The 24,382-nt window shown below is 38.6% G+C and overlaps 2 protein-coding genes across 2 annotated transcripts; one reads left to right on the plus strand and one right to left on the minus strand.

Moving 5' to 3' along the window:
* The first annotated feature begins 15,339 nt into the window (after positions 1 to 15,339).
* Positions 15,340 to 18,244, plus strand: LOC128380228 (actinia tenebrosa protease inhibitors-like). Its single transcript, XM_053339960.1, has 6 exons — positions 15,340 to 15,534; positions 15,890 to 15,980; positions 16,190 to 16,357; positions 16,702 to 16,869; positions 17,146 to 17,313; positions 17,661 to 18,244. Exons 1-6 carry the CDS (start codon positions 15,469 to 15,471, stop codon positions 17,666 to 17,668), a joined length of 669 nt encoding a protein of 222 aa, XP_053195935.1. The 5' UTR covers positions 15,340 to 15,468; the 3' UTR covers positions 17,669 to 18,244.
* A 1,228-nt stretch (positions 18,245 to 19,472) lies between these two features.
* Positions 19,473 to 24,379, minus strand: LOC128379993 (protein AMBP-like). Its single transcript, XM_053339637.1, has 10 exons — positions 24,221 to 24,379; positions 23,367 to 23,509; positions 23,055 to 23,131; positions 22,817 to 22,933; positions 22,293 to 22,394; positions 21,904 to 21,956; positions 21,184 to 21,250; positions 20,358 to 20,525; positions 19,781 to 19,954; positions 19,473 to 19,635 (listed from the first exon to the last, which is right to left on the minus strand). The coding sequence occupies exons 1-10, from the start codon at positions 24,338 to 24,340 to the stop codon at positions 19,613 to 19,615; spliced, it is 1,044 nt and encodes a 347-aa protein (XP_053195612.1). The 5' UTR covers positions 24,341 to 24,379; the 3' UTR covers positions 19,473 to 19,612.
* Between the last annotated feature and the right edge of the window lie 3 nt (positions 24,380 to 24,382).

Below are 24,382 nucleotides of genomic sequence, written 5' to 3' on the forward strand. Positions count from 1 at the left end.
CACGACAATACATCTTTCTACATGTCGGACCTGTTCATATTGCAACATTCACTGGGTGTCGACCTGCAGTTAACTGCTCATGCTTGAGTAAAGAGGGGTTTGCAGATGTGATGGAAATAGTGTAACGTTTTTTTTTCTTCGTTTTTTTGTGGTTAGAGCAATTTCACTTCAGTATGGTACTGAATTTAAATGCTAAGTGAAAAAAAGTAGCATCTTACATCTCCTCATGTATAAGTTCATGCTATTGTTAGAGCAGCTGTTAAACTTGCTTTCTGTGCTGCAGCTGAACCAACTATGACCTCAGCTCAAATGCTCTGCACTGACCACATCAAGTGTGGCAATCTGATGCATTTCTTTTGTTACAAGTCTTAGATACAAACTCAACACCAGGAAAGTTAGCTCCTCTAAAACACCAGCCCCTCGTTGTTTTGATACCGTGGCAGGCTGAACACGGGCTATCTGGCTTGCTGCTCGCTTGTCCTTTCCTCCCTCCCTCTCTCCCTCCCAGGCTCTCACTTCTGCAGGATGTTTTTGTTGAGCTTGGTTCCCATTGTTCACACACTGAGTTGGCTGGCCTCCCAGGGTTGCTGCTGGCTGCTAGGCCCCCTAATAGGTTCTTCATGTGCCTTGGCTTTCCTTGCTCATCTTGGTCTGGCCTGTGTGTGGAGCGGCTTGCTCCACAAGGCATTTTTTGGGAGGAATTTGTGTGAGAAGACAGTTAGAGAAAATCAGATGAAGAATGTTTTTTGCGGGAATTGTGGGAATTCCAGAGAACGTAAGCGATGGGTTCATTATTTAAAAATAAATACGCAGCATTGGCAAATATAACAGGTTACAGTCCCGTTTTCACCTTTCTCAGATAAATTGAGTTGAATATTGTCGTTGGATCAGTGTTACAGCAGCTCCAATCAAGTGCATCTGTGTGATAATCTTCTGTCTCCACTCAAAAAAGCCATTGTTCAGTGCCTCATAAAATATTCATACCCATGCTTACACCCCTCATTTGAAGGGTTACACATGATCCGTGAGACGTCTTGTGATTATGTGTGTGTAAAATGCAACTTAATTGGTTTCGCAGCACCAACATTTATCATTTAATAACAGCTCCTGTTCGGCACATTGACAGCTCTGTGAACTTTGATTGTGAGAAAATTTGCCATACTTCCTCAAAATACCTCAGTACTAACATGATTGCAGTCCGAATGATTAACAATGTGGTTCAAGACGTGTTCTAATGAAATGGGTGTTATATCTAGGATGGGGACACATATGAGGAACTCTTAGAGTTGCTGCAGGAACTAGTGAGGTGAGGACAACCGCATAAAGAGGAACTTACTGTACAGAGACGTTTAACAGTTGTTTCAGTATGTTGAAGGCTGAATTTATTTCTTGTTCGCCTCTACGTGACACCTGTGATGCTGTTTAGATGAACTTGTTTTTTTAAAAAGTGAAACTAACTTTTCATACAATTTTTCTAACTTAAGACTGCACAAAGCACTTTATTGATCCTTGTGATAGATTTACAGTTTGACACTTGAAGGTAACTCAGAAATTGTTAATAACTGTAGTATAACCATGGAGGCTCAATTAATGTGTTAAAGCCCCTATACAACCATAGTCCAACCCACACAGATGTTTATAATATGTTGCTTGATTAGAGCTCCTCTCAGGACTATGTGGATGTGTAGACACTTGGTTGACTTGATAGCTCCCTCGCTTTGCTTTTATTGTAACTCATAGGACAGTTCGATATACACAGTTGTTGTTCCCATTATCATATATAGAGTTTGGTGACGTCACTTGATTCCTTCACCCATCTTACATGTGAATAGGTATCGAATCAGGCTGGGTAATTAAAAAATACTTACAGGGTATGGGTGTGCAGGGCCTTCAAACAACTTTGCAATATTTAATCAATGATGACACAGGAGGTGAGCCGCCCTGGCATACATGAACTACAGTGCTCAAAATTGTCCGGTGACATTTCCATAACATACACACCTTTCTGAGTGAAACCGTGTTCATACAAATGTTGTCAGATCCTGCATGGACTTGATTCCTTTATACAATGACATCAGACAAGTATATATATGTATAATTGTATTTTTTTGCTAAATAGAATTGTATATCAGTTGGTTATTCAACTCAATTTTATATTGCATTACTGAGTGCAAAATGTGTGTTTATAAGGCCAGTGTCACACAGTGAAGCCAAAAATGCAGCTAGATTGCTTTTTGGATATTATTACATGAGGTTAATCTGATATTCCTGTTATGCAAAGTACTGTATGTCAAACATAGACACACATTATTTAAATGCATGTTAAAAAAAACCTAATATGTTTAATATTATCTTGAGTATAACAAAATTTACACCTGCAATTATTGATTCTTCAGCCACTTTTGGGCAAACACAATGCAAACATATCATTACATTATTGTTGCTATGACACAAAGAGTTTGCAAAGTTGTTTATTCACACATGCAGCAGACACAGAGCTACAATAGCATTTGCTTAGAGTCAAGTTTCTATACACCTGATGAATACATGTGCAATATTCACTCACTAGCTGCCAAATCTTCCACAGTGCTCACCAGCTAGTCACAAACTTTGCCTGTCTGCTGTTTGCTGCAGGGCTCCTGTGGCGATAGGTAGTAATCAGGGGATCAAGGCGCATTTTCCCACGACTCTCCTGAGTCAGTCGCTTTAAAAATATCATCTTTAGGTGGTGATGAGGTGCTGACTCATAGTTAGTGGAAAGGGGCCAGGTACTGACTGTTTCTTCTTGCTTTGTGATGTGATACAATTATTGAAATCTTCACACAACGCTGACCGCAGGAGTCAACAAGATGACTTGCCAACCACAAAATATCTTGCCAAAGCTAGCTAACATTAATCACTGTTTGTATCTGAACAGGTAAGTCTGTATAGCAACAGCTGCCCATCATAGTTTTGCTTTAATGTGTTTTTGTTGTATGCAGCATTACAGTTAATCACAGGAAGTGATTCACAGATATATTTCAGTAGTATACAACAAAGCTTCAATAAAAACGTTCCACTGTAACATCTGATATGACAGTTTCCCCTCCGGTTTGCTTAAAGTTTCCATCATGACAGGAATCTACGTAAAAGTACTACTAATATTGTACTACTGAGATTGTTTATTGCTTGTTTGGATTTTTTAAATTTCTTATCTTGACAATCATATGCCAACGTCTCATTTCCTAACTTGGGTTTCAACTGCTGTGAAATTGTTTTTTAACAGCCTTTGCGCAATGTTGCTTACTTATATTGTTGCAATCACATAATCATTTGGAACACACTGTGCATCAAAAATGAATGCAGAGATGTCCACAACACATCCAGTCAGTGATGCTGGTGGATGACAGTGATCTTTAAATCCTGCTGATACTGCACTTTCTCTGTGAAAACAAAAACATGTCTGTCGCTAAACACGACCAGTGAACGCCCCCCTCCCCAAAGTCTGAGAGAGGAGAGAGAGAGAGAGAGAGAGAGAGAGAGAGAAAGAGAGAGAGAGAGAGAGAGAGAGAGAGACAGGTGGTCGGGCCGGTCTTTTCCTTGCCCTCCGCTCCTTTTTGAACTTTTCTTTCATTCTTCCAGTTCATTCTGTGCTTCTTTCCATTGCGCCAGTGACAAGGCGCTCCATTCACTGCCTCATTCTTCCACCCCTCCCTCCTCCCTCCATCTCTCTTGCACACCCCGACCCCATCCCCTCCCTCCTGGCTCCTTTGTCTAGCCTGCGGGGGCCTGCTTTAGCTGCTATTCACCAGCCAGACGGACCGCCATTGACTGGACCCCCCACCCCCCACCACCCTTCTCACACACACACACACACACACACACACACACACACACACACACACACACACACACACACACACACTACCACCCCCTAACATCCCTCCCTCCACAAAACACCCTCACACACACATATGCACACAGCAACCTGGCCATTCCCCACCCTACGCCCTGTATCAGGCAGCTGCTATGCTAATAGGGAGGAAAGGAAGGATGGAGGGAGGGAGGGATGAGGAGGAGAGACAGAGTAGCCAGCCTATAGTAAAAGGACAGAGGGAGGGAGAGCAGGGAGAGTGACCCCGCTCCTCCATCTCCATAGCCATGCCAGTGCAGCAGCAGACCTCCTGTTACACAAAGGGAGTCCCCCAGCCTCCTCCCCCTCCCCCTTCCTCCCCCTTCTCTCCCTCCTCTATTCCCCTCTTTCTCATTCAAATCCATTTTATACCCCAGTGGTAAAGGGAGCTGTAAGTGCAGTATGTAAAGTAACCTTACTCCTGCCCTGCGGGCGTAACCATTCAGGGCTCAATACGAGCAGCCTGTGTGTGTGTGTGTGTGTGTGTGTGTGTGTGTGTGTGTCCATTCCCTTGCTTTGTTTAGGACTGCAGCCCATACCTTCACACATACACAACTGACACCTGTCCTTGAGTCTAGTTGTATCCCTTTATTGTGCAAGACACATTAGAGACCTGCACACATTTACACAGACATACACTCACGAATGCAGTGTGCCTAATAAATCTCAATTCATTAGGTACACCTAACAGACATGCTAATGGAGATTAAGCAAGAATACTTTCTTCATACATGCTATGATGTTTAATCAAAGTGTTTTAGTAAAGAAATTTTAGGGTCAATTTGGGGGCTTTAATTTGTAGAGCTGTTGAATTATATTGTGTTATGTCAGTGAGGTAGATTTAAGTACTAGAATTTAATGGAGTAATTTAGCATGTTATAGTATTTTTGGCCTAAACTCATGTGAAAGGTGTGCTCCTAATGTAAGAAAAGAAAAAGACATAGAGTGCGGTAAAAAATATAACAATAAAGAATAGAAAGTACAAGCAAATTACAATAACTGTGCCACTGAACTTGATATAATCCACAGAAAAATTGAGGGAGAGAGAGAGAGAGAGAGAGAGAGAGAGAGAGAGAGAGAGAGAGAGAGAGAGAGAGAGAGATCAAACATGGCTGTTATTACAGTAATAAATAGGGTTTGTATTTTATTCATATTCCTCATGTTTGCTGATCATTGTTTTGGGGATTTTCACTGCATGAAAACCTGACTCAGACTAACTCAGTTTCATCAAACACATAACTTTTGCTTGGGTCAGGCTTAATACGCTACTTGACAACATTTTACATTACAGTATAACTAGTTGTAATGCCGTGTCCATGGCTGTGTGTTGGCATGTTTGTGTCAGCAGCTTTATTTTCTGCTAGCATATGTATACATCTCTTTTGGTGTGTTTTGGTGAGGGGGATGGGAGGTGTTGGCAGGAAGGCATTTCTGTCTCTCTTTCTCTCTTATTCTGCCCCTCCTGTTCTGTTATTTACCCCTGTGCAGTGTGACCCTGTGCCCCATCGGGGAGGCACGTCCCATTTGACATCTGCCTGTTTGCAGGGGGAGGGAGGGGATACAAGGGGTGGGGTGCCCATATGGAGTTTCCACCCCCTTCCTCACACCCAACACAGCCTTCCCCCTTCCCTGACACACACACACACACACACACACGCACACAACATCACGTCTCCTGCAGCCTGCCCCCTTTGTTCCACCATATATGTGTGTGTGAGATGTCATGCCATTCCAACACACAGACCTGCTGCACCCATATTTAGGTGTGAAGAAAGAAAGAAAGAAAGAAAGAAAGAAAGAAAGAAAGATAGATAGATAGATAGATAGATAGATAGATAGATAGATAGATAGATAGATAGATAGATAGATAGATAGATAGATAGATAGATAGATAGATAGATGTGTGTGCCTTAACGTCTGTAAAATACATGGGCATCTGTACAATGACTTTTGTTAACTCAGGAAAGACACATGGTAGTAGAATTGACCATGTCTAATTTCTTAGGAAGTCAGCAGTGTTCAATGGTTGGTTCATGTGTCACTCCATCGTCTGTGATTCTTCAGAGAAACTCTAGTACAAAAAAGATAGATAGATAGATAGATAGATAGATAGATAGATAGATAGATAGATAGTAGATAGATAGATAGATAGATAGATAGATAGATAGTGTTAAATGAACCACATGGTCTCTCATTTAAAAGCAAAATCCTATAATGACCTACTACTGCACCAACTGCCACACACAAACACACACATGCTTACGGGTCTGATGGGGCCACTGTGTCATGACCTAGCCCAGCTGGACTCCCTCGACTCCAGAGTACGCAAGGCTATTTTTGAGCCAAAGGCTGAGTTTTTGTGTTGGCATTCCTCTGCTCATGTTTGTGTTCAAGATCACTCCTAAAAGTACTTAGTATCTATCTACATCAGTGATAGATCAACCCTATCCATCCACCCATACCTAAATCTTTCTTTCCTCATGTATTGCATGATTGGGTGTACCAATTACCCTGTATGGATTATCCTCCAGCACAATGATTCAGTGTGGTGGACGCACAATGAGCAGGCTGCCTGTAGGTCTGGATCTAGGCTAACGAGCTCGGTGGAGTTTAAATGGCCCAGTGTAACACTAACAAAACCTGTCGGTGATACGGCACTCTCTCTGTCAAGGCCTGCTGCCATTGTCTGTAAGGCTGTTTACTGATAATACCTCTTGTTAAAAGGCTTACAGTGAATTAGGTTGTTAACACATGTTGTTGCACAACTGTTGCAGCCTTTTTTTATATTACAGCAAAGAAAATGTGGCTTTTGTATGTAAATATGTAAATCTTCTTCATATTCATTGGCTGAATCCTGTCCGCCAGCTGAGGGCTTTTTAAAAGACTGCAGATGGGTGACTGGGTACACATCTCATCCTACATCTTACCCCAAAGCCAGACTTTTAATTGAAATGGACACGGTTTTGAAATTCAAATCAGATTTTTATCAGGTCAAAATGTCTTAAAAAATTTAAAAATGCATATGAAACAGCCTCATAGACTGGAATTCTTTATGATGGCACATGCATATGTCAAAATGTGTGTATATGTATGGGTGTGGGATTCATTTTTCGAAAAAGCACAAGCTCTGCCAGGTGCTGAGTGCTTATATAAAAGGGAAAAGTCATGATAATATAATAAAGCTCTAAAACTTCTATTGTGATCCATAATCATCAAAACCTGTGAGAAAACTCAGAAGGAACAACAACAGTGAGATGTCGCGCACATTGCTGCCAGATCTTCAACACCACATGGAAGTGGTCAGGCTTGTGCTGTGGTCAGAGCTGTACATACTGTACTCTGGCTGCAGTCCAGCCACAACATGCATACACACAACGAAGAGACAACACCAAGGCAGATGATTCACACACGTATGAAATGCTCATCCTGGGTGAAATTATGTTGGTACAATGTTATGTCTGCAATTGTGGAAGTGAGATCAAATCTTTAAACAATATTTTTTGTAATATATTTATTATTATTATTTTTGCATTTTATCACACAGTAACTACTACAGACAGTACAGTCCACACATGTCATCTTAATATCACCCATCAGGCCACATTTACTTGAATTCCACAGTTTGTGAGGAAGGACAGATTGCATTTGTGCTTGTGGTGTTTTCTCCAATGATGATGGTAAGACACTCAAATCTATAATTTAACATTTTGCAATTGTTATTGAGATATGGGCACAGGTCTTACAGTATATAGGTGTACTAGTTTATCATCTTGTCCATAAATAGCAATGCAATAGCTGATTTAATTTGATAAAATATACTTACCTATATTGTACCTATGTTATTTTACTTTAAGACTATCTCTCAGGTTCAGCTTTCCTGTTGAACTTTAGCCTATCAATTGACACAGTTGAAAGTGTCAAGAGTCAGTCTGGCTTAGTTAGTTTTGTGTGATGATTGCACAAAATCATTCATATATATGTGTATGTGTACTGTATGTGTATGTGTGTGCACGTATGTGTGTATACATGTGTGTCAGGGAGTAATTATGGAGAATAAAGGCCTGGTTGTACAGAGTGAAACTGTGGGTTTTGAAGTGAGATGGGAGATGCTTTTCTGTTTGGCTGAGCAGACTCAATGGTTCTATTCAGCCAGCCCCCTTACTGCCCATTGTCCTCCCACTACCAGCCCTTCACACACACACACACACACACACACACACACACACACACACACACGGCTGTAGGGGCTCTGTGGAATTGGAGTGGAGGCCTGGAGGAGAGGGATGGAGTGTTGGGGGATGAGGGAGCTCCTGCTGAATCTGAGAGCTGTTGGGGGGGTAAAGTGTCGAAGAGGGTTAGGGGACAGAGAGAGAGAGAGGGGGAATCTGCTGGAAGGAAAAGGCTCTGGATGTTGTTCTGGGAAGAACAGAAAATGCTTATAGGTATCTCTTAAATGTAATATTTATCTTCAAATTAAACATTTCTGTTGGGACCTGATGTTAGTGTCATACTCAAATGATACCCTAAATGTTAGATATGTCCTTTACTCTAGGTCAGCTGAGGTCCTCAGGGGTCCTTGAAAGGGTTCCAGGGGGTCCACAGAAAAATGGGGAATATTTTAATGTCACTATTATTTTATTGACTGGAAGTTAACCTAATGAAAGAATGCATATATTTCACACTCCTCACTGTTAATCTGCTAATCTATAGTATAGACAGTTATGGAAGAATTAAATCTTATCAGATGGGGATCCCTGAATCTGGGGATCTTTGACATTAGAGAGAACCACAGGTTGAAGTGGTACGATGTTTTTACAGAAAGTTAACTCTCTGTGATGACAAAAATTCACCATACTCAACATGTATATCAGTGTGTTAATCAGATGGATACAATATACAAACAAGTGTGTACCAAGTGTTATGGGGATATTGTTAGGTCTGACTTTTTACATGTTATAAAAGTGACTCAGGCACTTAATTTCTGCATTTTGCATGTGCTGTTTTCCACTGTTGTCTCCATTCAGTAAAACACACCATCTTCTGCTCTAACTTAGACCCCCTTATCCAGCAGTTAACCAGCTCCACACGACAGAAAAAAACCCTCACACAATAGCCTGTATACGAACACACAGTGGTCACACAATAGTCTGGCTAGGGGTATGACGAACTCGCACTCGTCGGGGGTTAATGATCGTCGGCCATTGGTCTGGAGCCCATTAGGCCATTGATCTGGCTGCGTCTTTTATGCCACCTGGGGAAAGGAATGTGCTGGGTCTTCTATTGTGTCTGTCTGCTAGTGTCACTGAGTGGTCATATACCCTGTGTGTGTGTGTAAGTGTGTCTGTGTGTGTGTGTCTGTGTGTGTGTGTGTGCGTGCGAGTCAAAGAGAGGTCGATCAAAGTAGTATGGCATCACACACTATGCAGAGACAGAGTGGAGAGTTGACTATTCTTGAGGTTAGTTGGTGAAAGTTCATTTGCTTTAGATTGACATAAGCATAAAAATGACATTCAGGAAAGAAACTTACCAACAATATTCTGACTCACACATGCACACACTGCACACACCCTTACAAACCACCAAGGAAGTAGATAAATGATAATGCAGAGCTCAGCACCTTTGGTATCTACGTGCGGAGCATACATACACAGCACACACACAAAGGGAAGAAAGGAGCTTCATTCGTAGCTGCCTCTATTAGGTGGCTGAATTTATTGCCTCCTCTTATAAAACATCCAGAAACAATAAAACTCCTCCATGGGTGGATAACGACTAATTACAAGCGCTCTTGTTAGTTTAATTGAACAGCTTTTTCCATACAAACTCTTTCTGAAAACATTCTTAAATCAGTAACTCTACATTCACTAAAGTAAATTATGGATGAGGTAGTTAGTCATACATTATAAAGGCTGTAAAAGTAGTAAATAATGGCTTCATTAATGGTTTATAGATAAATAATATGCCATTTATTAACTTTTAGGTTGCAACTAAGTTTAAATGAGCACATTTGTAATGAAGGAGTTCTGGAGGAGGATAAACACTTGGTCACAACCTGACAACTTATTAGTGCTAATTATCATCAAATGACACATAACACATAACCCTTAGATTCAAAGGTGGGTCAGTAATGACTCAACTGGTCTTTTTTTGGTGACAAAAATATTCAAGGTATTATTCAGAAATGTTGTTAGTGATTTCCACCCAACCAAATTTCCATTTTTACATGAATTTACTAAATTGATAGCTGTTTAACATTAACATTCTTTGTTCAGTTTTGTTAAAGGTTAATAATATAATACATATAATCAAATCACCCAGGAATAGTAGCTGTTGCCTGGGTAACAGCTAATAAACCCTGCTTTACCTTGCCTGCTCTGTTGACGCAGATGAAGTGTTGTCATTATCAAGTAGCTTAGTTAGTTTGGTGGCTAAGTAGTGTAAATGACAAATAAACATAACTCACTTTAAATAACATTTATTTGGAATTCAAATATTTATTTGCAACTATGAGCAAAATGATGAAGCTGACACTAGCTTGTACAACCCCTAAACTACTTTTATTCGGATTGTTATTGTTCTTATCAAGTTTGGTTGTGCTTTATGCTGAGATGATGTTTGTTATATCACTGTTTATTTATCTATTTATGGTGGTTGTGTTAGTTGTTTTTTTGTACTGTCACTGCAAACCAAATTTTCTCTCGAGGAACAATAAAGCTCTGAACTGAACATCTGCACGCTACTAATAAGGGTAACTTCTGACCCACCTTTAGAGGGGTGTAGGTTCTAATAACTCATGCAGCGTTTTGGTGAGAAAAGAGAAACAGATGAATGTGAAGCTCAAACATCCATCTCAGTTAACATAAGGCAACAGAGTGACTTTTGATGGACAAAGGGGGAATATTCTATTTAAATGTTATATTCACCTCTTGTAAACAAGAAATAGAAATGTCAGCTTTTCAAATACATCTGTTACTATTACTATTCATGTTATGCTTATTCATACTAATTAAATGAGTAAGTGTATATTTCTTGCTTTTTTCAATATGTGAACATCCTTGCCAGTTTTCTGGATTCTGGCTATTTGGAGGAAACATCTGTTGGATCTCAGACTTACTGAAAACGCTCAGATGACACAGCTGGGGCTTAGAGGAGGGGGAGAAGGGGTCTTTAAATGTTGGGGGCTGCCAGTTGGTCGGCCATGTAATCAGAGTTGAACTTGAAGAAGGAAAGAAAGTGCTGTCCAACACAAGAAGAGAGCAAGAGTAGTGTGTGTGTGTGTGTGTGTGTGTGTGTGTGTGTGTAAGGAGGGGGGTCTTCTGTTAGGTGGACAATAGACAGTGGCAGCAGCAGCTGACCAGAGAATCCCTTCTTCTTTTGTCATCCCGTATAATGACGTCTCTCCCTTTCTCGTCCTCCCTCCTCACCCTATCACTGCTCATCACTCCTCCCTCTGCCCCTGATTTGGCATTAAGGGACTTCAGCATCCCTTTTTCCTGGTCTCTTTTTACTCCATACCCCATGTCTTTTTCTGTCTATCCTGCTCCTCAGAGACACATTATCTTCCTATACATCATTTTCTGTGTGCCTGTCTCTTTGCATGTCTGTGTTTGTGCAAGTATGTGGGTTTGTATATATGTCTTTTCCAGCCATTGCTCCTAAAGAATGTAACCTCTGAGATACTCTCTAAACTCAGTAAATGTCTCCACTACAGGCCATATGTTCACTGTGTGTACGTCCAGCTCCCATCTGTGTGAAACCTGTGTATATTGACGACTGGGATGTCTTCTCTTTCCTTCTTGTCTCTTCTCTTTCATTTGTTTTTGGGTCGGTGGAGAATTTTTCGTTGTAGTTATTTGTAGTGGTGGAAGAAATACTCCTTCTTAGCACATCTTACTCTATCTTTCACTTAGGTAAAAGTACCAGTACATCAATGCAAAAATAAAAGTTCAAAATCATACTTGAGTAAAAATACAGTTATATTATCAGCAAAATGTACTTTGAGTATCAAAACTAAAAGTATTTGCTCTGTGGGAAAATTTCCTGTATGACTGTTGCATAATGTCATAATGTCATAGCTGACAGGTGGAGCTGGATTTAACTACTTTGTACACAAGCTGATCACCCACACAGGGGGGTGGAAATTCTAAAGAATCACCAGATGATTATGAGGGATCATGAGATGATTAATGCTGCTGAATAAATGCATAAAACTGCATTCTTTTTTGGACTTTTCTGTAATTTTTGCTATTTTGGGACAATAATTGATAATTTCCTGTTTAAATAAAACCACCTAAGAAGGTTAAAACAGGAATTAAGTTTTGGTGGAAATTATATAAACACCAAAAATGCGATGTGAAATGTAGTAGAGAAGAAGTATGAAGTAGCACCCAGTGGAAATACTCAAGATACTCTATATATCTGTCACAGATCTGCAAAAATGAGTCAATTTATGATTAGTTGATCAACAAAATGAAATAAAAATGTCAAGTATTTGCCTGTTCCAGTTTCTAAAATGTGAGGATTTCATGCTATTTTCTGTCTTAAATGATTTCAAACTGAATATCTTTGGGTTATGTACCGTTGCTTGGACGATGTGAAGACGTCAGTTTGGTCTGTGGGAAAATATAACATGCATTTTTTACTATCTTTTGACATTTTACAGACAAAACAACCAATTGATTAATCAGAAAAATATTTTGCAGATCTATCAATAATGAAAATAATCATTAGTTGAAGGCCTAATCTGTTGCACTGATTATGCTTGCAATAGTATTTATTTGTATGGTCCCTGCTAACTAAATAAACAAACAAAAGCTCAGAAGGCCAAAAAGTATCTCAAGCACAGTACTTGGCTTTAATTTGTCACCACTGATTACTTGAGTTTGGTCCAAAATAGTCAGTGAGAACATGTCCACAATCTGTAATTTGCAATAAAGTGATTCAAATTCATCATAATGTGCCTCATGAATTTGACTAAAACATTTCTTTGAGTGAACGGACTAGCCAGCACCGTACACTGTGAGACTGGCTGAATTCTGTGTAATTAGAATGAGTAACTCTGATTAATTCAGATGCTCTGCCAATACAAACATACAAGCAGCCAAACAAGAAGAAAGACAGACAGAGCTCTTGAGCTGATGTGAGGAACCAGCTGAAGCTTGGTGGGAATGTGACTCACGCAGCCTGCCTATGCAAAGGTATTGGAAAGTTTTCTGTTCTGCATCTTATCACTTCCTGTCTCTCTTGACTGGAACTTACTCATAGCTTTTTCTCCTTGAAAGCAAACTGAGGTGTCAGTGTGTCAATAAGGTTGTTTCAGAGAAAGCACATATGTGTGTGTATGCGGGTGTGTTTGTGTGTATTTAGGTGTGTGTGTGTGTGTGTATGTGCACGCGAGTGCATGGGTGTGTGTGTGTGTGTGTGTGTGTGTGTGTGTGTGTGTGTGTGTGTGTGTGTGTGTGTGTGTGTTTGTTTGGTAGCTCTCCTCCAAGCAGCACCAGGTGATATGGCCCGGTACGGAAGGTCACTGCTGTGATGTCACTTCCCCTTCCTCTCCGGATATTCCCAGCATTCTACTGCCAGCCGGGAACTCTGGGAACTAAGAGCAGGAAGCCTGGCTCCTTCACAAGAGAGAGAGAGTGAGTGAGAGAGACAGACTTTTATTATTATTTTATTATAATTTATATATGTATATATATATAGAAAAATACTATTACATTTATTAATACTAATGTCAACAATATAATTTTCCTTTGATTGTGAAACAATATTCATGTATTAGTTCTGTATTTATTGTTCTTATTTTTGTTCATTAGTAACTCACACACATGCACACAATAAAAACATTGATTTATATATTTATCGATCTTTTTAAAAATAGCACGTGATAAATCTGGAGTTTTTTGTTTTTCCTATTCTGAAAAGTATTGTTGTTTACTGTAGTGAGTCACTATTTATACAGTGCTTTGGCAATACTATATCTGATTATGGTCATACCAATAAGGCTCTTTGAATGTGAATTTGAGAGAGAGAGAGAGAGAGAGAGAGAGAGAGAGAGGAAGAGAGAGAGAGAGAGAGAGAGAGAGAGAGTGTAGTGGTGAGGTTATGTGGTGATTCTGCAGCACTGAGTGACTCATTTGCTGTAGAAAAACAAATATAAGCAGCAAAGAGTTAAAATGGAAGTAGAAGAGTCAAGGACACAGGAATGAGGAAGGTGCTGTTGTATGGTGTTTGTGTATTTTACTGTATGTATGTGTGTATCTGATTGAGATGGTGTAGTGAATCATGAAGTGAATCATCTGTAATTAGAGCAACACCGCCCCCTCTTGGTTATGCACGCTTACTGAAAAACAACAGGTTTGAAGATACCCTGGAAGCCCAACTGATGTATGTGTGAAAAAGTAACTATAATTACTTTACAAATATATTTTCCTCCCTTTTTATCTGTTCCTCTGACCTCATTACAACCCTATATGTAGAGAAGTTTTACCTCAAACTGGTCCTGAGGTTGGCAAAATACATAAATGATCTTTAAGTATTGTTATTACACCAAATGTTAATCCATAGTAACATTAGGGTTAGTTTAGGGTTAGATAGTATTAATATTTGTAATACTTTATTTTACTGATAAATACTTCTATCATTTCATAGAAGTATCATTTTGAAAATAGGTCTTGTTAAATCATAATATGTCTTTAATGTGATCCTTATGTGACTGTGGTTCAGGTCACATATTTGTGTGATAAGTTCAGGCATGCAGCAATATTCTTTCTTACTCTATGGTCTGTCTTAAAGAAGACTACTTCCTCTCCAGATAGTCACTTAAAATCTTCAACTCTACTCAGACTTATGTATGCTCAGCTGCCCCCACATGAACTTGAGCCATAAAAAAGGAAAAGAAAAAAAGGAACAGAATAAAGCTCTGCTTCAGGGTCTGATAGGGCTGACTAGTTACACAATAAGGTTGCAGCAACATCAGCAAATCAATAAATGTCCTGATGTGAACGGGTGATCAGCAACCTGCTACCTACCTACTTGTTGTTATTTAATGCGACAGTATTTAGTTATTTAGTGCAAAGTCTTTTATAGACATTTCTACTCTGAGGGTCTTTGTTTTTATAAAGCTGATACTTTCCATGACAGCTCTTCATCTAGATTTTAAAACATCTTTTTTTTTTTTGTTAAGCAAGAGTTAAGATTTAAATTTGTTAAAATAAAACAAATACTGAGAAGTCTTCAATCTAGAAAATGAGTAAAAGCTTTATAAGTGGCCCCACAATTTTGTATATAGACACTACAAAACACTTCAGTTTCTAATGTCTATGTGGTCAGTTGCCCGGCCAGGTCAGAGCAAACAGACAGGGGGAGTTCAAAGTCTTTTTTAAAAAAAAACCCTTTACTCATTTATTTGGTTATGGGAGCAAGTACAGGTGATGGCAGCAGAGCACACATAACTCATTGGTCAATGCCTTGTCCGGGTTGTGATGTGGGGTACATTATAAGCAGTAAAGTGAGGAGATGGCTATAATTTCTTCCATTCAGACTTCAAGAGACAGGTGAACAGTAAGACTGACAGTATGGTGAAAGCTGTGATTCTGATTTCTGTGCTTGTCCTGGGGTATACCTGGACTTTCCAGAATGTGGTGAGTGGCTGAGATCTGCATTTCTTTCTGTGAAGGATTTTTTAATCCTTACGAGACCTTATGTTTATTCTCTAACAAGGCTGCTGCACTGAGTCTTTATAGCAACAGAGAATAACACGTTAAATGCCTCATATAATGTGTGCACAGCATTTTAAAGTATAATTTCCCCTTTGATTTATTGTAGCAGATATTTAAAAAAAATACATTTTGTAAATGAATAATATCCTTTGTAAAATGTGATATGTAAAGAACCATTACATAACAAGAGCTGCTGCCAACTTATGATGGAGCAAAAAAAGAGGGAAAAAAATAGGTAATTGATTTCTGACTGAGTCTTTTTGTGGTTGTGATACAGGGTAGTGTGGAGCTCTCTGTGGATCCTGCAGATTTGGACAGCGCTTCTGATGAGCAAACTATTCATAATGCAACAGAGTTCAATGCAACAGGTAAAAGATCGGTTTACCCAGTTCATTAATTGCGCAATATACTTGTATATGTACAGTACAGTTGTGCTGAATGAAAGACTAGAGAACATGTTTATTATGTTGATCACAGACTGCACCAACAAATTGGCTTGTGTTACAGTCAAGCCTAGGTATTGGTTATCTTTCCTTTATATGCATTGTTATTTATCTCCATCTGTCTCTTTCTGTAGAGGCCTGTGTAGCAGCACCAGAGGCAGGTTCATGTATGGGACGTCTACAACGTCACTTCTACAACTCCACCTCAATGAACTGCGAAGTGTTCTTCTACCAGGGATGTGGTGGGAATCAAAACAACTTTAAAACTAAAAGAAAGTGTTTGGAGGGATGTCACGTTGATGGTGAGGAGTGAAATACTGAAAAACATGTTTCACACATATGAACATTGTGCATGTGGAGTTGACATATTACTTGCTCATTCATTGTCAGTGTAATGCCTTTTTGCATTTTTATTGTTTTCTTTTTTTATTATAATTTGACTCACATTCAAAGTACTGTGCTGTTTTCATGTGTACATAATTTATAAACACTCCAATAATAAGGACTTAAACTTGCCAGCATTGCTTCAGTGGTGGGTCATGTTAGGTTGCATTGCAGTTTTCAGTTTCAGTTCATTACATATACTGTATGTTGGTTGCTTTGTGGTTGCAATTTACTGTATCTCCCTCTCTCTCTCTTTCTTTAGACGTCTGTACAGCAGCACCAGTGACAGGTCGATGTAAGGCACAACTGCCACGTTACTTCTACAACTCCACCTCAATGAGCTGCGAAGTCTTCATCTATGGAGGATGTGGTGGAAACCAGAACAACTTTAAAACTGACAAACAATGTCTAAAGAGATGTCACTCTAAGGGTGAGGACGAAAATACAAAAAATGTTTCACACATCGGAACACTGAACATGTACAGCTGACATTTTACTTCACAGGGTACTCTTTTTTTTTATTACATTTGATTTGTTTACATAATTCATAAATACTATTATTAAGGAGTTTAACTTGCCAACACTGCTTCAGAGGTGGGTCATATCAGGCTGCATTGCAGTTTCCAGTTTCAGTTAGTCACATATACTGTATGTTGGTTATTTTGTGGTTGCAGCTTTCTGTATCGCCCTTTCTCTCTTGCTATAGAGGTTTGTAAAGCAGCAGCAGAGACAGGCCCATGTAAGGCACGTAAGCTGCGTTACTTCTACAACTCCACCACGATGAAATGTGAAGTCTTCATCTATGGAGGATGTAGGGGAAACCAGAACAACTTTAGAACTGAGAGAGCGTGTATGAAAACATGCCACACCAAAGGTGAGGATGGAAAAACAAAACATGATTCACATAGTTGAACACTATCTTGCATATGGTCATATTTTTCATTATGGTATGATAAACAATGAAAGTAGTGTGCAGCTCACAGACATACAGGCATATACATAATTAACACTGTATGACTTCAGTGTTGTTGCAAACATAGTTTCAGAGGTTAAGCATTGACTGTCTGGGGACTAATAGCTGACAGATGCTGCTGATTGTTACTGATGTTTATAATATAGTACCCACTGTACAGTTTGGATATACTGTATGTGTTCATGTAAATTCAAACTGAATCGCTACCAGATATGATTTAAATGTATTTTCTCTTTTGCTTCCATTAGCCAACTGAGATTAAGAGCAGAAGAACCTGTTCACTGAAGGCAAACTGAGCGAAATGAGTGAACATTTGCTGCTCATCTGATCACACGAAGATGCAACAAGAACCAACTTCACAAAAGCAGCACATCCAATAAATATTATAATTTTTTGTCATCACTTACAGAATATGTTAAGTTATATCCCAATAGATCAACAATAAAATAAGTCATTACTCTGCTTGGCTTTGTGGAGCAGAACTGAATTAGTACATCACCCAGACACTGGTTACAGACAGGCTCAAAAGATGATTACAGTGTTTGTAACAAATCAAATATTGTAGGTTTTTCCTGAGAATTTTTTTTTCTGATAAAACCTGAGACAAAGCTATTATTAACATTCTGATAATGAAAATGTATCAAATAACAATGTGTAATGACCTAACAAACAACTCTGCTGCTCTCCTTAGCTTTATGGAGTATGAAAAGGTTGCTCCTCTCCCTTTACACTGTGTCCCAGTAATATTTTGTGTATTAAATGACTAATTTTGCTCCAGTTTTTCTGTTGATTTATCTGCCATGTTACGTAAATAAAGGAAGTATTAGTTTAAGTTGAGTAGTTCGTGTTTTTTTTACAATGTTTTGTTGAAGGGCTTCAGTCCTGTTGTAATGAGGGGTTTTTTTGGAGAATTTTGTGATGGTTGGGCAGTGATAGTGACAACAGGTGTTCATCATTAGTTGCACTAAACACTGAGTCACTAGGCTCTGTCCTACCTCAAGGTAGGAATGATAAAACTGCTCTGTTGTAAATTACATTCTGTATAATTTGGTGCACTCAGGTTGTGCATTTTAAAGTAAGGACCAGTCACTGGACAATTACAGTATGATGAGCAAGAGAAGAATTGTCAGCCTGCTTTATAACTGCACATTTTTGTTCGTTTTGTCCCTGTTACTTATATTTGTTCAATTTTGGAGGGTTCACTTTAGCTTCTGTTTCATTAATATTTTTGTTAATAAATGTCACCTCTTTTTGCATCCTTTTGACCTGCTTCTTTAACATCCCTTTAAGAACCTCCAGTGTCAAATAATGTCATCTACCCTATATATATGACAGCAGCATGATACAGAGTTTTATAGCAAATTGCAGCTCTCATTGTCTGTCTAGCCCACTACTTTACCATTTTGATTCACTCTTACAGTGTTTTTTCCGGCTGCAGCAGGCAGTTTTTCAGAGGAAAAGCTTTAAAAACAAACTGTGCACAACCAGCTCAGCAGCAAATGGCAAACAGAACAAGTTAGCCACTAGTTAGCTGTTGAACACAGTGGCCAGATATTTCTGTCAGGAGCTGGTAGAGACCAAACTCAGTGCTAAAAGAGTATAAGTGAGGTGCACATGCAGGTGGGTGGTGGAAAACAAACCAGAAAAAATCTTCTGCTCCCCTGTTGCGCACTAACCTATCTGTTGGTTTTACAATCACCAGGTGGCCAAGAGGAAGACTCCAAATCAATGATAATATTGCTTTGTAACTTCAAATTCAGTAAATAAACAACTGTTTGCTAACAAGTTTGCTGTGTTGTGTTCATTACTTGTTTAGCCATATAGCCAAATCAGTTAACTTACTGGAGGTTAAATTGTTCCAGTTGCACATCCTGACAGCTTTAACCGTGTAAAAAGCTTTGGATCAGAATCACTTAAAAAACATAAAAAATAAAACATACTCAATCATGCGTCTGACACAGATAAATGAAATATCACTTTACCAGTTCATCAATTTTAGGACTGCAGCCTCTTCTACAGTTACTTTACTCTAATCAAGACACAATAAACATCAACCAAAACAGAATGATGAGTTGTTTTATTTGTTTTTGTGTTATAAGACCACATCGTTTTGTGAGTGCTGAGACAAAGTAATATTGTTTATGATGCTTGTTCATGCTGCATATCTGTATAATGAGTTCAGAAGAGCAGCAGTGTTTCCTCATGCCCTCAGGAGGTCAGGATCTGTAAAAAAGCAAAAAGCCATGAAATGCTTTCATCATTATGTGGATAGAGATTTAGTGTGCTTTTTAGTGTTGCATTTGTAATTTGCACAGCTGTACTACTGTTTCTGTTTTACAAGTCTGTATCTCTTCAGATGTCCTCTCACCATCTTTGACCACACCACAATACTCATCACACTCAGCCTTGGTGTAAAACTTGTTGGCATTGGTCTGGCAGAAACCCGTTTTGTAGGGCACACACAGACCGCTGGTTGAGTCAAAGGCCCAGATGGGTGGCTGGCCTGTGCAGGCTTGGGCTGCCATGGGCAGACGGCACACAGCTATGGAGAGAGTACACAGGTGCTTGGATATTTTTCATTCATTGTGTAGTTTTATGTTGAACTACTGACTGTGCACATCTGCAACGACAAAAGGAAGCAATAACTTCTGGTCGACAGTTAGGCTTCAGTTGGGCTTCTCTTTTTCAAAATACCACTGAAGAGGAAAAAAGGCATCAACCAGAGTCAACAGTATGTGGCAAGCGGGAAGCTAGCACGGTAGTCTACATCCTCCTGAGTACAACCCTGACAGCAGTTAAACATGGAGAAATAGCTATTTTAGGTTCGAAAAAAAAAACAAACTGACAGAATAAACTTGCAATGTGCAAGATCAATAATTATTGCATGTTATGTTGAATCATCTGATACCGCATTTAGATGTGTTTTGTCCTTTGTCACTCCTCACCCTCAGTGCGACATCTCTGCAGACACTCTTTCTCAGTCCGAAAATTGTTCTGGTTGCCCGCACACCCTCCAAACTTGAAAAGCTCGCAGCTCATCAAGGTGGAGTTGTAGTAGTACCGGTCTTCCATCCCAAAACATGGTCCTGTGTCTGGTTCTGCTTTACAAGCCTCTACAGAGAGAGAAAAGTAAAAAATGAGGAAGGTCTGGAATCAGTTCAGATGTTGTTTTGGTGTCCGAACCTTAAAAACTGCAAATCATGCTTTTTCAACATCTTTAAAGAGTAGTAAGTAGAAGTTTCCTTGTCGGTTTCCTAACCTAACATTGATTCACCATTGGACACGTTCTTCAAGCCAGTACCTGCTTTAAAAGGACTGATGTCATATATCAATGCTCACATTCATTCCCTATGTCTCTTAAACTACATTAAAGCACTTTGGGAAGTGGACCTGGCAGAGGAGATCTCTAAGGAACTTTGGGAGGATGCCCTTGATACAAACACAAGTCATCTACAGTATGTGCAAAACATGGACTGCATCCAGTGAAAAAATTGCACACAGCATCCACTCCATAAAGGTTAGGCCCTCTAGAATATATCTTGACAGCCAACAGCCATTACTTTATGATTTTATCACTGTGAGCTTTGCTTTATCACTATTGTACTGACACAATGTTATTGTATTGACTATCTGTTCAGAAAAAAGAAGAGGGATATATATCCATCAGTTAAATCTTAGAGTCATTCATTTTCAGGAATATGTAATGCTGTTCATTTATATTTTAATGTATGACAGTATGTTATTAATGTACTGAGTGAGCTGATCTCTTACCAGCTCCATTGAACAAAGGTATGTCGCCAGAACCCGCTTCATCAATCTCCACATTTCTCTTCATCCGCTGTATTACAGCCACAGACAGACTCAGTCAGAGATACAAAGCACCTGAACCCCAGTATTTCAAACATTATAGATGTTTCTTTTACAGCATCACATCATTTGTAACTCTTTGATCATTTAATCAATATCACATTTTACAAAGGGAGTTACTAATACATAAAACTATATTTTTTATACAGTTGTAACATTAGATTTGTTGTAAAGGTGTTGTGTTATAGATGTTTATCAACATTAAAGCAACAACATTGAAATATACATTAATGCATTACTAATTTAACACTCTATACCTTTTATATACAGTAAGCATTGCATATATGATTCTTACAAGCAATGGCTTTTAGTTTTGATTCTTAAATTATGATTAACATAATACTTCTTTCACCACTTCCACTGAAACCACAGAGGACATTTGTTCATGTTCATTTGTACAAAACATATTTACATGAAATTAGTTTGAGATTCTCAATTGTTGCAATAAGAAAAATATTATTGTAGTAGTTTATTAGTAGTATTATTTTAGGCATTCCTATATAAATGTACTACTACTAGAAATAGAATATGATTAATTTAATACATTGTGTTTTAATGTCAATGAAATCCACGCATGCATGGCAAGATAATTTAGTTTAGATTCATTAAATATATTTGAAGTACCTGTGGCTCAGGCTGAGATGACATTGCTACCTGCTCTCCAGGAACACAGTCACCTGCACAGACATTTAATGAAAACATATCATCAAGTTGTGTTATGGTGTTTTTGTTGTGTTTATGTTTTATGTTTATGGGCTACCTTGCTGCAAAAAAGATTGTTATCATCTCTGACACTAAATACATGAACTGCATTGAACTGTTTTACAAAACAAGTTCAATTTGAAAAATGAAATGCAACCATAAAAACAAGGTGAAGCTAAACAATTATAATTTATCAGCCATGCTTTTTGGTTGATCTCCATCTCTCTGTGTGCATTCATCAGGCTTTCAAAGTTTGCATGAATGTTTCAAATAAAGAGGCATGTTAGTACAGATGTGAGTCTGTACTGTACCTTTGTTCTTTTTAATGACAATGGTGTCGTCACCCATTCCCTGTTGTCTGACCAGTGTTTTGAAGTCATCTAGCACAGTGTCTCTCACCTCCATGGTCCTACCTGAAGAGGACAGAGCAATAAGTCTGAAGTAGATGTAAATGACAATTTTAACATGGTGTAAAGGATTTGAGGCACTGTAAAATGAACATACTCACCTGATAATCACTTTCACTTAGAAAAAATCACTAATTTCATCAGTTAATCAAGGGTTGCTGACAAATTAAAAAGAATCTGGTCAGAATTGATGGTCTGTCTTAATATAAATGAGGGGAAATCCTAATACTGATAAAACTTCCTTGATTAACTGACAAAAATTACGCTTAAAATTATGATGAAATATACTGGTTTGTTTTTTGTATTTTACTCAGCAAAATTTGGATTGAAATGGTGCTGAAAATATCAGTCAAGCCTTTTCAAGATCACACCAAAACAACAGAAAAAAGATATTGGAATGTCGAGGTACATGGAGCATGTCCACTCACTGTAAAGCTTCACTGAGGTGCTCTTTTCCCCTGATGATTTCTGTTTGCTCATTATCACTATCGCATACTCATTGTAGTTTGTGTGCACCACATAGGCATCCACTTCTTTCGCCCATTCTGCAGGCAGAAGAACATAGGGAGAATATTTATAATAGTACTTCCTCATGGATAACAACATCAACAGAAAATAGAGCTGCACCACTTGCTAGATTATTCAGATAGAGAGAGAGAGACATACTTGCATCATTGTAGTAGAGTCGTCCTGGGGTGGAGGTCAATTCATAGTCCCCAGAGATCTCCTTACATGTTCCTTGTCTAAACACAAAATGTATTTGTGTCTTTATAACATAGTTGGCACAGACAACTTTAGATTTCATACACTTGGTTTTGGTCAATGTTTGATGTCAAGATTAGCCTATGTGTGCATTATCACATCCATAATATGATTTAATTATGATATTTGTAGTGTAAAGAATAATTCATTCTGATACATTTTTCTCCATTAGTGTCTTTGTGTGTAAATGTTTGTGTGTGTGCCATGCTTACAAACCTGAGTACTCTTCGAGTCATCTTGAGTTTGCCCTCAGTGGTACCTCTCTGAAGGATCAGTTTGCCAATGGCTGCATCTCCCTTGTTACGAAGCATATGGGAGCATGTAGTTGCCAAGGCAACATCATGCCAAGTTCCCAAAAACTGTTCGGAAGAGATGATTCTTTATAAATTGAAAGTTTACTGACATAATTCACATAAAGTATAAATAAAAGAAACAGGGTTGTTGCTCCAGTATACCAAACCAAAAACAGAAAAAATGTGTACTTCATATAATAAATGAATTACAAATGAATATTTCACAACAACTATGTGTTTTACACTTTGCTGATCAGAAATGTCCACAACTCATACTGAAGTAAAAGTCACAATTATAACCAAAACACATCAATACAGAAAGAAAGAAAAGAAACAGAAACAATCAGCCAAATCAGAGAATACTGCATAGATTTTCAAAACATATTTTCAAATATTTCTCTTCACACTCAGTGCTTGAGTAAAGGACGCTCACTCAGACCTCTACAATAGTTCAGTGGGATGGATTTCCCAGGAAAAATACATTTTGTTGCCTGTATGCAATTGGAATGCAACATATAATGCATAGAAACCATAAGACGTAATATATAAAAATATGCATTTAATATTTTATACAAAACATATACTTTTAGGTTAATTATATATGTATTTTAAACTTTCCACTGACTGCAGTGATGTAAGAATAATAATTTCATTACAGAAAGGCGAGTACAAAAATACAGAAATGAGAAGAAAATATACATTTAAAAGTACTGGATATTACACAATACAGAGGAAGAATAGCATGCAATTGTGCAATTACTGAACTCAGTCACTCACCCGACCCAGATTAAAGTTCTCCTGTGGAGGGTAGAGAGGTTCTGGGAGTACAGGGAGACCCTGGATGGTCCAGAGCCATGCCAGGATCAGCACAGAAATCGGGATCATTGTTTTCTGCATCTTATCAGCCTGTCTGTCCACTAGTCTCTGAGACGACTGAGA

The sequence above is a fragment of the Scomber japonicus genome, chromosome 19 (genome assembly GCF_027409825.1).
Source record: "Scomber japonicus isolate fScoJap1 chromosome 19, fScoJap1.pri, whole genome shotgun sequence".
Lineage (NCBI taxonomy): Eukaryota > Metazoa > Chordata > Actinopteri > Scombriformes > Scombridae > Scomber > Scomber japonicus.